Source organism: Python bivittatus, unplaced genomic scaffold (genome assembly GCF_059951505.1).
Source record: "Python bivittatus isolate LINGU-HERP-01145 unplaced genomic scaffold, Pbiv_v1 ctg000080_np1212, whole genome shotgun sequence".
Lineage (NCBI taxonomy): Eukaryota > Metazoa > Chordata > Lepidosauria > Squamata > Pythonidae > Python > Python bivittatus.
The window spans coordinates 6,626,934-6,638,958 of NW_028277035.1; the positions used below are offsets into that span (position 1 = coordinate 6,626,934).

The window sequence follows — 12,025 nt, forward strand, 5'->3', positions numbered from 1 at the left end:
TTGAAGTTATGCCAACTGCACTCCATCTGGAGAAAATGGGTCTGTCCTTAGTGACTCAAGGCTGATTACATCCAATATTCATTAGTGCATTACTGTAATCCTCTATATATGGGTCTTATTGATAGTTTTAAAACTCTAATTGCAATAAAAACAGGATGCTAGCATGAACTAGAATGACCATATCACATCAGATTTATATTACTTTTCCCTGGTTATCCATTTGTTTCCTGTGTCTGTTTAAATTGTCCGTTTTTAATGGTTTGGGATTAAATTATTTGAAAGACTGTGTATATATGAACAAGAATATAACCAAGTCATAATATTGGCCTTAGAAGGTCCAAGAAAAATCAAGTCAGCAAAATGCAAAGTTTTTCGTTGTTGGCCCCATATTTAATCAATTCCTTCCCAGATAATTTTATCAGGCTTTTATCTTAGGTTGCTTTTAAATGGGCCCCAACTATATTTTCCATTTTTTGTTAGGAAAGGCTACAGGGTCTGACTTTTTATCTAGCATTCTGAGGACAATGGTATAGTCAGGAAAAAAAAAAAAACAAGGGCACAGGATAGACAAACTAGGTAAAAAATATTAGATGCTGCCTAGTGGCATTGGGTCCAAGGCACACATACAGGAGTTTGTGGCCTCCATGGCAATCAGGGTCCTTTCCCAAGTCATCAATGGCCAGATACATACCTGGCATCACACATTAGATCTGGTTTTGTCTCATGGCAGTTGTGACATGATCTGATAGTGGAAGTCATTAACATCACTCTGTTGCCCTAGACAGATCCCTCTCTGATTGCATTCCAGCTCACTGGTGTCACCCTTCCCTACAAGGAGATAGAGCCTGTTTGATTGGCCCAACCCCATGCCAGGTGACTGATGGCCCCTACGGGTTCCAAAGGGACCTTAGGGCTTTCCCTAAAGATCTGGTGGGCAATTCAGGTGGGGCCCTAGTTGCTACCTGGAATGCGCAGATAACCTTGGACTGCATTGCCCCTAAATGGCTCCTCCCTGTACACCAATCCCAGACACACACTGGTTTACTGAGGAGCTCTAGGAGATGAAGCACCAGAAGAAATGCTTGGAGCACCATTGGAATAATCACTGATTCCAATCAAATATGAAAGAGAGTCCATATTTACCTCATGAAAATAAGAGTGGCAAAATGTCAATATTTCTCCACCCTTAATACAGCCATAGATAGCCACTCGGCATGCTATTTAGGGTGACCCAGTTCCTACTGGATAGGGGTGGGCCACAGTGCCATCTGTAGGGCTGCTGTGAAGAGTATTATGGCTATTTGACAGATAAAGTTGATTAGATCCACTATGAGTTGGACTTTGAGTGGGCAGGTCAGGCTAAGGTGCCTAGGGCTTGGTCTTGTGATGGGATTTGGGATGAATTTGACCTGGTAACTTCTGAGGAAGTAGACAGGATTCCTGGTGCTGTAAGTCTGACCACCTGCCTGCTGACTCTGGTCCATGCCATGGGGTTGGCCTCTTTGGCAGAGAGGGTAATACCTTTGGTCCTTAAAGAGATGGTGGTACATCCCCTTCTCAAGAGGATGTCCTTGTACCCAAAAGTTTTAGATAACTACTGCCTCATCTCCAACCTTTCTTTTTAGAGAAGATTGTTGAGACTGTAGCTGCTGAGAACCCTAGAGGAAGTGATTATCTAGACCAGTGTTTCTCAATTTTGGCCGCTTTAAGAGGTGTGGACCAACTCCCAGAATTCTCCAGCCATGCTGGGAGTTGAAGTCCACACCTCTTAAAGTGGCCAAGGTTGAGAAACACTGGTCTAGACAATTTCAATCAGGTTTCACATGGAGACCACCTCAGTTGCACTTGTGAATGCATTTAGGTGCAATGTACTCCAAGGCCACTTGCCCATTCCATGGTGCAACCATCCTTGTGCTCTGTGATCTCTCAGTGGCTTTCAGTACACTGACCATGGTATCCTTCTGAACTGGCTCCAGGGGTTGGCAACTGGGAATACTATTTTACCATTTTACTATGGTTCTCTTCCTTTCTTCAGGGCTGATTCCAGTTTGTTGGTTGGGTCACTCCTTAGGTCCCTCCTTTTCGAGGTGCCACAGGACTCAACACTTTCTCCTCCTATTCAACATTTACATGAAACCGCTTGGTGAGGTTATTATATCTCTCAGCTCCAGACTGGCCAAGTGACGCTGTTGAAATCTTGTCCCTGTGCCTGGAGACTGCAGAGTTCTGAATGGGGAGAAATCAACTCCAACTCAGTCCTACCAAGACTGAGTGGCTGTGATTGTTGGGACAGCCTAGTCTAGGGATCTTTTACCTTTACTCTTCGATAGGGTTTCACTTCCCCTTCAGGAGTGGTGTGCAATCTGGGGGTCCTCTTAGACTGACAGCTCCTGCAGGTGTTAGCTGTGGCCAAGAAGGCCTTTACAGAGCTTTATCTGTTGTGTCCCTTCCTGGATTGGGTGGCATCTAGACAGTCATTCACACTTTTGTCACCTCATGGCTCAACTATTGCATGAGGCTGCCCTTGAAGACCACTTGGAAGCTGCAACTACTCCAGAATGCAGCAATGTGAGCAATGAAAGGCCTTCCTCACTATGCTAATGTGATACCCCTGCTCCATGAGCTGCACTGGTTTCCATTTTGCTTCTGGGTGAGATTCAAGATGCTGGTTATGACCCATAAAGCCCTACATGGTGTATGGCCTGGTTATCTGAGGGACTGCCTACCCCTTGTGGTGTCTTCCTGGGTGAAATGAGCTAACAGGGTTGGCACACTCTGGGTTCCTTCAATCAAATAGTGTCATCTACTGGGACCCCAGCAAGATGCTTTCTCTGTCGTAGCACCTGCCCTCTGGAATGAGGTTCCCCCTGAAATCTGGGTGGTTCCCACCCTGATGCATACCAGAGAGCTTTAAAGAGCAGGTCTTTGGCTAGGGTGGTTGGAGCACCTCACTGGATGAGTTTGTATATGTTTTTGTGTTATGGCCAGATTCACCATCTTGTTCTTTTTCAGCTTGCTGTTATTTTCCTTGTTCTTATAGTATATTTTTATTTGGTCTGTTATATTGTGAGCTGGCTAGAGTCATTCTGGAATTGGATGGTGCCTAAACTGAATGAATAAATAAATGTATAATTACAGAATATAATCAGACAAAAGTATAGAATGTCTACTGCAAAACTAAGCATGTTTTATGCATATATAAAACCCACAAAATAAACTGAAGCTTACTCCCCAATAACTGCTTTGTTTGGAGCTTTAAAAGCTATTACCATACAAAATGTTTCTTATATGGGGTAAAAGCATGTATATAATCATAGGAAAATAGTAATACATGCCTGTTTGAAAAATTATATATGTTGAGAGTATAGCTGGCAATTAGTTTATAATACAAGGAAAGGGCTAAGGAAAACTCCTTCAAGAAAGCCCTTTTTGCTTCGTTATGCCTTTCTTTTAGGAAGTTTTTAAACATTCCTGTTTAATCCCTTTTTAATCTGTCTTTTGAGGGGCTTTGAGTAATAGAGTTTTTAAATAAAAAAGTATTTTAAATAAATAAATATTTATTACCATTTTTTAAAATGTTTTAATGTTTTGAGGTTCCATTTTAAGTTATAAGAATGCTTGTAACTGATTTCTGATATAAGTCATCTTGAGCCCCCAGGTGGACAAGCAGGGTATACGTATCTTTAAAAAAAAAATATGTAAATTTGAAAGAGCTCCCTCTTAATTAATTACAGCACTGTAAATATAAACACTGAAAAAGCTAATAACAGAATAAGCTTCCCTAAAACACTTTGCTCACAAGCATACGCTTCCCCCTGCAATATCCTACTCGAATCGCAGGACCACATTTAATTAAGGCAAGGCAGGGCAGGGCAGAGCAGGATAATTCACAGGCTCGACTCTTGCAGAACCGGAACTGATTGTGTTCTCTAGAGATCCAGTTACAGACTCTGTCAAGAAACGATCTTCCCTCCTTCTCCACACGCCGTCCGGCTTAAACAACACTGAACCGCTTCGTACACCGAAGCGTTGCAACCTAAAGACGAGGTGAGGCAGAGAGGCTTCTGCCTTCAGTGGCAACCCGCTCGCGGTTAAAAGGCGGCGGGCGAGCTTTGCGCGGTTTGAAGCAGAGCACCTACATTTCGAGGCCAGCAAGGCTCTTGCTGTAACCAGCCCTCCCGCCCTGCACAGCCACCCCCTCACAGGATACCTCCAAGGCGCTCCCACTTGAAGGTGAACGCGACATGCCCGGCTAGTTTGGGAACTTGCCCACACCGCGGCTCCTTCCCCTTCCTTCCCTCGCTCGTCTGTTTGGGCGAAGGAGTCAGAGGCATCATCCGTTCCGCCCGCTGCCTGGGAGGGGTTATACTTATGCCGTGGAGGTGGGAGGGAGCGACGGAGGGAAACGGAGCCCCAACAGCGCGGAGAGGAGAGTAGCGGCGGTTTGGGTCGGTCAGGGCCCGGGAGGCTGGCGCCTGTCGTCCCGAGTCGGGACTCCGGGTGTCCCGCCAGCTGCCTGGGGCCGAGGCGGGAGCGCGCGAGGAGCCGGGGGCGGGCGCGCGGGACGGGGAGGGGGTCGGTCCGCTGCGCTGCTTCTGCTGCATTGCAGCCTCCTTCCCTCCCGCCGTCCGTCCATCTCTCCCTCCCTTCGCGCCTGGCGCGCTGTACAATGGCGGCTCCCAGCCCTGGCCCCGGCTCTGGCTCCGGCCCCGGGTCGCAGGCGGCGCAGACGACAGTCAGCAGCATGCAGGGTAAGGGAGCGCGCCTCGGGAGCGGCAGCCGGGCCCCGAGCGATAACCCAGAGGCTCTAGGCCGCGCTTCCACCCCGGCCTTCGCCTTGGGCGAGCCGGACGCTCGCCTGCTTGCTCGCCTGCTTGCTCGCTCGCTCGCCTGCCGGCCGGCCTGCCTGCCTGCCTGCAGGGACAGGAGGGAGCGCCGGAGCTGGGCAAAGGAGGACCAGGCCTCTCTGGAGGATGATAGGCCTAGAAGCGCGTCCCGGGAAGGCGGAGGTGGAGGCTGAGTTCTTCTCCGGCGAACCCGGGACGACCCCCCAGGCTTTACGGAGTAGGAATTTCGGTGGGAGGGGGTGTGGTGTGCATGCAGGAAGACGAAACGGGGGGAGAGAGTGTTAAAGAGGCGCAAGGCGAGATGAGTTCGTGGGCCACGAGAGCGAGGGAATGAACGAACTAGTACGTGTGTATTGGAGGAGGGGAGGGCAATGTGTATATAAATGCGCGTGCAAAAACACTCGGAATCGAAAGCAGATGATCACGAGAAAATCGGACCTTCCGTTGCTCTGAAACAAACTGATGTGTAAGGATAGGTGGGTAATTTCCGGGAATGTGGGAAGTGGAGCTTTTAACTCATCCCGCGAGGTAAATTCGGGGAGCTTAATCACTGGAGAGAACCAGAATCCAGTGCAGAAGACGAGGCGTTGCATCGGCAGAACAAACCGAGCAGTCGCTATGAGGTCTTGTTGCCGTGTGTGTGTGTGTGTGTGAGAGAGAGATGTGTGTGTCAGGGAATGGGTCGGGAAAGAGTTACAGCAGGTCTTCAATGAGATGTATAAAGCTCGCTAGACACTTAAGGGTGTTTGTATGGAGTCATGGAGGAAGCGATGATGTAGCTTTAAGAGTGCGAAACGAATGAAGGTGTGAGGTGTTCCCTTAAGAAATTCGAAGATAGTAGGTACGGTAAGTGGAATGAAAAATGCAAAAGAAGTAGATTCGGAGAAAGGAAAGAGGATGCTTATCTAGAGATGTGAGAGCTCTCTTTTTCAGGATCTGTGTTTAGGAAATATGGGGTTGCCATCATATATTTCTGGTTGAATCCAGAACCACTACTGTCTCTACTTACAGAAGTTCTGGAGAGAGATTCACTGTGATGTCTGTATTAGGAAAAACATTCTGAAATAGAGGTGAAAGCATATTTTAAATATTGCATAACTTAAAATTCTACATTGAGTTCCTTAATGCTCTATTTGTTCCTTATCAGTTCAGTATTTGGAAATCCGTTAGCATGTGTATAAAATAACTTTAATAAATAGAGTTTAATACTACTGAAACTACAAAAGGTGCTCTCTCCTCGAGGCCAGCTGAACACTGCTAGACTTTGGACAAAAAGTTTTAATTTTTCTGTTGCATCTTTGGAATAACTTCTATAGAAAGCCTACTATGTTTTGTAAAGCATGTTAAGGATCCTGGATTGAATACCTCATATTTTTAGTTCAAGGGATCTCTAATGGCAGGGCTGTGAGCCTTGAAGAGCAGCTACCGTTAGGGTATAGGCTATAGTTGACTAAATTAATTGTATAATGTGCTCATCAGATGCTAGAAAGCTGTGATTGACTTTTCCTTGCACGTGTATTAAAATGTCTTTGCAAATATCAGATAAGATAGTGTTATATTCTGCTTGATAGACAGAAATGCTATGTTTGAAGCAGTCTACTATGCTGAAACATTAGAATAGTCAAAGTAATATATTTAAGGTTAGGATGGCATTCAAAACCTATTTGGAGGAGAAATATGTAGTATTTCAGAAATTACCTGTATATTGTAAAATCCAGTTTTCGACACATTATTTTATCTCTGAAGCTGTACTAGATGGAGTAAAGTACTAATACAGTACATTAATCAATTTTTATTCTGGTTTGTCTTACTCGTGATTAGTAATTACATGACAAGCAGTTTGTTTCTTCTGGTTTTGTCCCACAAAAACTTTTGTCACGATATAAATACATTCACTGTCCTTCCTAGGAATGCTGGGAAATGTAATTCAGTAACATCTGGAGTGCCACAGGTTGCCTCCTCTGATTAGCATATGTAAGTATAGTATGATATCTGGTTACCATGTGTAGCCAGGAAAAAAAATTACAGATAATGTTGACTTGCTCAGTCTAATTCCTAGAAGTGGTTATATCAGCAAGCAAATAGATATCTTAATAGCTCTTGTATGGCAAGAGATTCTCATTATTAAGCTCTTTCTTACCTGCCCAGTATTTTTATTGAGAATCTTAGTGGGTAGATTTAAACAGCAGGGTGAATAATCTTCACTTGCTTATAAAATGTTATTCTTATTTTCAGTAGTCTCGTATTCTGTGACATGAAGAGAACAATGGGAATATTCTCTTTCTTATGTAGTAGAAAAAGGGCTTTAAGAATCCAGTATTTAACGAGCTAATTTCTCAGCATGTGGATGTTCCAGAAAACCACTGCATTGTAGCATTCATATTTTAGTTACTTCCATGTTTTGTCTCATAGTAAAGAATATTACTTCCCCTGGATGTTGGAAACAACATGTGTTGAATGATAGGACTTTTCCATTTATAATATATTAAGTTGGGAAAACATCTTGCATAAAGTTGTTTTCAAAATTTGCTTATTGCAACTAATAGTTTATTGCAAGGCACTCTGAAGTTTAACAATTTCTGTATCTTTCTGAAAGAGACATTTGGATCAACAGTTTTTAGTCTTGTATCACTTCAAATAAATTATCCAAAGACAGGTTACCCTAGCTGGCTGCTCCTGAGGGAAAAAACCAGATTAACTTCTAAATACTTGTATATTGCTGCCTTAGATTTATCTTTTAGACAAGACATGTAATGCTAAGAACATAATGGTGTTCATGCAGTATATCCAACTATGATTAATGAAAACTAAAACTGCATTAAACCAATTTTTTAAATAAAGTTGGGGAAAAATCCAATTTCATGCAACAAGACTTTCCATGTGCTACTTCTTCCAGAAGCCTGCCATGTTCCTTCAGTCTGCTCCAGAGGGTTTCAGGTTGAGTTGTAAGTTGGAGGGACACTCCACCCCTTCCATTCTGTTGATAGGAACTGATTGGTCAATAGAATGAATTGATTAGGTATCAACCATTATTTAAAGAATTGATTTGTCCTGCTTCATTTGTATGCCCTTGCTATTTTATAAAGGAAAGCGTATTCTCATTGAAAGTTATATACCTTCTAAAACTTAGTGATATACTGACTCCTTATTTTTTAAATTATGTTAAAATATGCATAATTAAATTATTTGCATTATAATGGATGGTAAGCTTGAGTAGAAAATGTGAGTTTATATAGTTCTTAATACAGGAATCAAATGGTTTCTTTATCTACATAAGTTTATGAGAACTTTTACACTGTCATTCTAGATTTGTTTGAGCAAATACTAAGAGATCAGTTATCAGTTTAGTCTCTGAATGGTATGTGAGATTTTTGGTGCTTCAGTAACTATACCAGCTCACAAATGTACAAAAGTGCTTCTCCCATTTATTTCAGTGGTAGGTGACATACATTTGAATACAAGTTGTATATTAATCACTCAAGTGAGTAAGGAAGCCTGAATGCTTGGTAGCACTTACAAATCCTTGGATGCAAGTCATAAATTGTGGTTCAAGGTCAAAAGCCATTCTGCTGGTCTCCCACTCGCTAAATGCATGATTCTACTGTGACAAGTATAAAGTTACCTTGGTCACTGCCTCTTTTGGAAAAGATTTAGTATGTTTCTTTTCCCTCCTTGTATTCAAGGAGTGAACGAAATGCACATACCCCAGATAAGCTTAGGTAACTTTCAGAGAGAATCAAGAATATTAACTGCTCACAAAAGAAAAGAGTAGGGCTGTTTAGTGAGTGTGCCCCCTCCTTAAGAAGTGGTGATGTGCTCCCTCCTCAAGAAGCCATTGCTGGACCCCTAATTTATTTTTGTCCAGTCTCCAACCTTCCCTTTTTGGATAAGGTTGCTGAGGGCTCTGGAAGAAGCGGATTATCTGGACCCATTTCAGCTGAGTTTATTGCTGGGACAAGTGCAGGGACAGCATCAATTGTACTTACCAATGAATTTTGACACAACTAGGATGAGGTAGTACCACCATTCTGGTTCTTCTTGACCTCTTAGTGACTTTTGATACCATTGCTCGTGGTGTCTCTCTGGACTGGCTATGGAGTTTGATAGTTGGAGGTGAGGGATAATTTTTAGGGCCAAGCTGGTGCTGTGGTGGTTCTCCTTTCTCTGTGACTGGTTCCAGTTGGTGTTTACAGGTAGGGAGAAGTCCAGCCCAAAGCAAACCAGGGTGCCTCAGGATTTGATTCTCTAGTCTCCCTTGTTTAACATCTACATGAATCAGTATGGTGAGATCATCCATTAACCTGTACTTGTGATAGTTGACCAAGTTATGCTGTCAGGGTCTTGCCCCAATGCCTGGAAGCTGTTAGGATCTGGATGAGGAAGAACAGGTTTAAACTCAGTACTGACAAGAATGAGTACCTAATGGGTGAATGGAGATTCTCTGTCTTTGGTTCTGGATGGGGTGGCACTTTCCCATGCAGAACTGATGCACAATTTGGGAATCTTTCTGGATTCACAGATCCTGCTCAAAGATCAGATGGCAGCTGTGGCCAGGATGGGCTTCATATAGATTCATCTAGTGTACCAACCCAGGATTCCATTCTCAGAGTCATGCATGCCTTGGTCACCTTGTATGTGGAGTATTGCAACATACTGTATATGGAGCTCCCCTTGAAAGCCACTCAGAAGCTACAGCTGGTCCAGAATGTAGCAGTGCAAGCAGTTATGGGGCACCTCTGCTACATGAAGTGCATTGGTTGCCATTAAGCTTTAAGTGCAATTCCAGGTGCTGGTTAACAGCTATTAACTCCCTTATGGCATAGGGCCTGACTATCTGTGGGGCCACCTCTCTTTTATCATTAGATCCAACAGAGATGGCATGCTTCATATTCATGTTAGGAGATATTGTCTGATGGGACTTAAGAAGTAGACCTTCTCTATCACAGCATCTTCCTCCCTCCCTGCAAGGTTTGGACTGTCCTGACCCTGCAAGCTATTAAACAATCTTTGAAAGCATGATTCCACCCCTTACCCCCCCATTTCTGGGATAGCTTAGAATGTGCCCATTTGATGTGCAGTATCTGTTTGGTTAGGATATGTTTGTTTGTCCCTGCTGTGCTTGCTTTTATGTTCTCTGTTTGTTTGTTTTAGGCATTGTGTTGTTTTTAATCTGTATACCACCTAGAATCCCTTTGGAGTTGGGCAGCTTTATATATCTTAATTACAAATACATCCAGATTCGAAGGGCAAAATATGTTTCAGAGAGCATGACAGCATAAGCGTAGCACCTGTCTTTAAACCAAAAGGATCTTTTTCTAGGATTTTACGTCAACTGTGCAAGCTCAGGAAAAGAAACAACTGATTTAAGATTTTTCCAACAGGTGCAACGGGCTTACCTGTGTTGCCTCCAAATCGTACTTTGCCCTTTGACTCTGGATCTCTGCGTAGTGCTAGAAGAGAAGTAATTTAAAGCAAAATAAAGAGCTCATTAATCTCTTCTAGGAATGATCCCTTAATACAATATCACTAAAATATAATTAACAATAATTTGCAGAAATGTACTTTATTGCCATCTATTGTAAAATTTGAACACGGTTAAATATACTGCCCTTGTCAGCAGTGTCTAGCATAGCTTCTTGTAGATCTGAAGTTTCATATGCAAGAGGTAGAAGTTTGAGTGAAGGAGAGCAGACCACATCATAAGGCAACATAGTCTACTGGTTGACAGCTGTTAGGATATTCTTCTGATACCTAACCTGCATCTACCTCTCTGTGGTTTCAACCCATTGGTTCTGGTCTTGCCCTCTGGGGCAACTGAACAAGTGCCCTCCCTCTTCTGTATAATACATATCTAAAGACTGCTATCATGCTTTCCCTCTTTTCTTCTCCCAGGCTAAACATACTGACTTCCTTTAATCTTTTCTCATAGAACTTCATTTCCAGTCCCCTCACCTTCATAGCCTGCAGCCTTTTTAACTATAGTGGGCAGCAACTGGCCTTTTAAATAACAAACCCCTGAGAGCCAATAAAGGAAAAGAAGGGGTTCTGTCAGGTTTGAGCAGGAAGAAGTTTGGTGTTGGTTTGAGTTGGCTGGAGACCTGGAGGAGGGGGTTACCTTGGGCAAGTCTGGAAATTGAGGAGTTGTTTGGCTATAGCTAGAATTGCATTAGGGTTTTTCAGTATTTTCTCTCTTTTTAACTGTGTGTTGTGAGTGTGGAACCTTATCTTCTTTTGGTACCTCTGATAAAGTTGATTTTTGTTTTGGTCCTGGAGTTGACTGGTTGGCCTTCTGGCTCAGCTTGGTTGAGCTAGAGACTCCCAAAGTTGTGTTTGGTTTCCCTTCCCATAGTTTAGCCAGACCCAGGATTTCTCCTACAGCCCTCCCCTGGTTCCCCCAGAAGTCTAGTGGGAAAAGGGAAAAACTGGTTATAATGAAGGGGTGGTGGTGATGGCTGCGAAGGGACCTAATTTCCCAATTGCTGTTGACCCCTCAGAACTGAAGTGCCTGAAGGGAGTGGCTGGATCAACCCTGAGGGTGCCTTCAGTGTTACAAGAGCAGAGTGGGATGGTTCCTTACTGTGATCCAGAGTCTGTGCTTCTGTTAATACATCCCAAAATAGCATTTAGCTTTTTAGCAGCTGCATCACACTGTTTGCTCGCATTCAATTTACAGCCTACTAGAACACAGAGTAGTGTTTTCACTGAACTACTGTCAAGCCAGGTCTCCCCCATCCAATATTTTCTCCCCAGATACAGGACTTTATATTACTCCTCGTTAAATTTCACCTTGTTTGTTTTAGCCTACCCTCCAAGCCTGTATTGTATAATCATCTCCTCAGCCCCTTAATCTAGGTGATTAATAAACACGTTGAACAGCACTGGGCTCTGCCTTTCCGTTTGATGCTACTCTCCAAACGGCTGTGGAACCATTTATTAGTCCTCTCTAGCAGTGGATATTCAGGCAATTATGAATCCATCTATCAGTTTTATCATCTGGCTCATGTTTTACCATTTTATGAATAAGGTTATCATGAGAGACTTTATCAAATGCTTTGCTAAGATTAAAGATCACTCTGTTCATGGCATGCTCCTGGTTCTATTAAGCTTATTGTAATTGTAGAGTTTCAGCTGTTTTGTAATGAGACTATTCTGATTGTCTTTGTGTTCTCTTACTTTCA

General features: G+C 43.2%; 3 protein-coding genes across 9 annotated transcripts in view; 1 reads left to right on the top strand and 2 right to left on the bottom strand.

The window, feature by feature from the left end:
- The window catches only part of TMEM220 (transmembrane protein 220), a 15,884-nt gene extending 11,520 nt beyond the window's left edge, over window positions 1-4,364 (bottom strand). The window contains exon 1 of one of the 2 annotated variants that reach the window (XM_025163147.2): window positions 4,211-4,364. In XM_025163147.2, the coding sequence (XP_025018915.1) occupies window positions 4,211-4,246 (36 nt within the window). In that variant the 5' untranslated portion in view covers window positions 4,247-4,364. The remainder of the gene's footprint in view (window positions 1-4,210) is intronic. The other variant, XM_025163146.2, reaches the window with a different exon arrangement.
- A 4-nt stretch (window positions 4,365-4,368) lies between these two features.
- Window positions 4,369-12,025, top strand: part of MAP2K4 (mitogen-activated protein kinase kinase 4) — a 65,062-nt gene continuing 57,405 nt past the window's right edge. Inside the window, exon 1 of one of the 6 annotated variants that reach the window (XM_088133444.1) lies at window positions 4,369-4,751. In XM_088133444.1, the coding sequence (XP_087989570.1) occupies window positions 4,670-4,751 (82 nt within the window). In that variant the 5' untranslated portion in view covers window positions 4,369-4,669. Of the gene's footprint in view, window positions 4,752-4,776; window positions 5,065-5,126; window positions 5,324-12,025 lie in introns of those variants that run through there. The other 5 variants (XM_088133445.1, XM_088133448.1, XM_088133443.1 and 2 more) reach the window with 5 other exon arrangements.
- Window positions 9,129-12,025, bottom strand: part of MYOCD (myocardin) — a 181,468-nt gene continuing 178,571 nt past the window's right edge. Inside the window, exons 13-14 of the mRNA XM_088133441.1 lie at window positions 10,244-10,297; window positions 9,129-9,217 (exon numbers count right to left, since the gene is read on the bottom strand). Of these exons, the coding sequence (XP_087989567.1) occupies window positions 9,144-9,217; window positions 10,244-10,297 (128 nt within the window). The 3' untranslated portion in view covers window positions 9,129-9,143. The remainder of the gene's footprint in view (window positions 9,218-10,243; window positions 10,298-12,025) is intronic.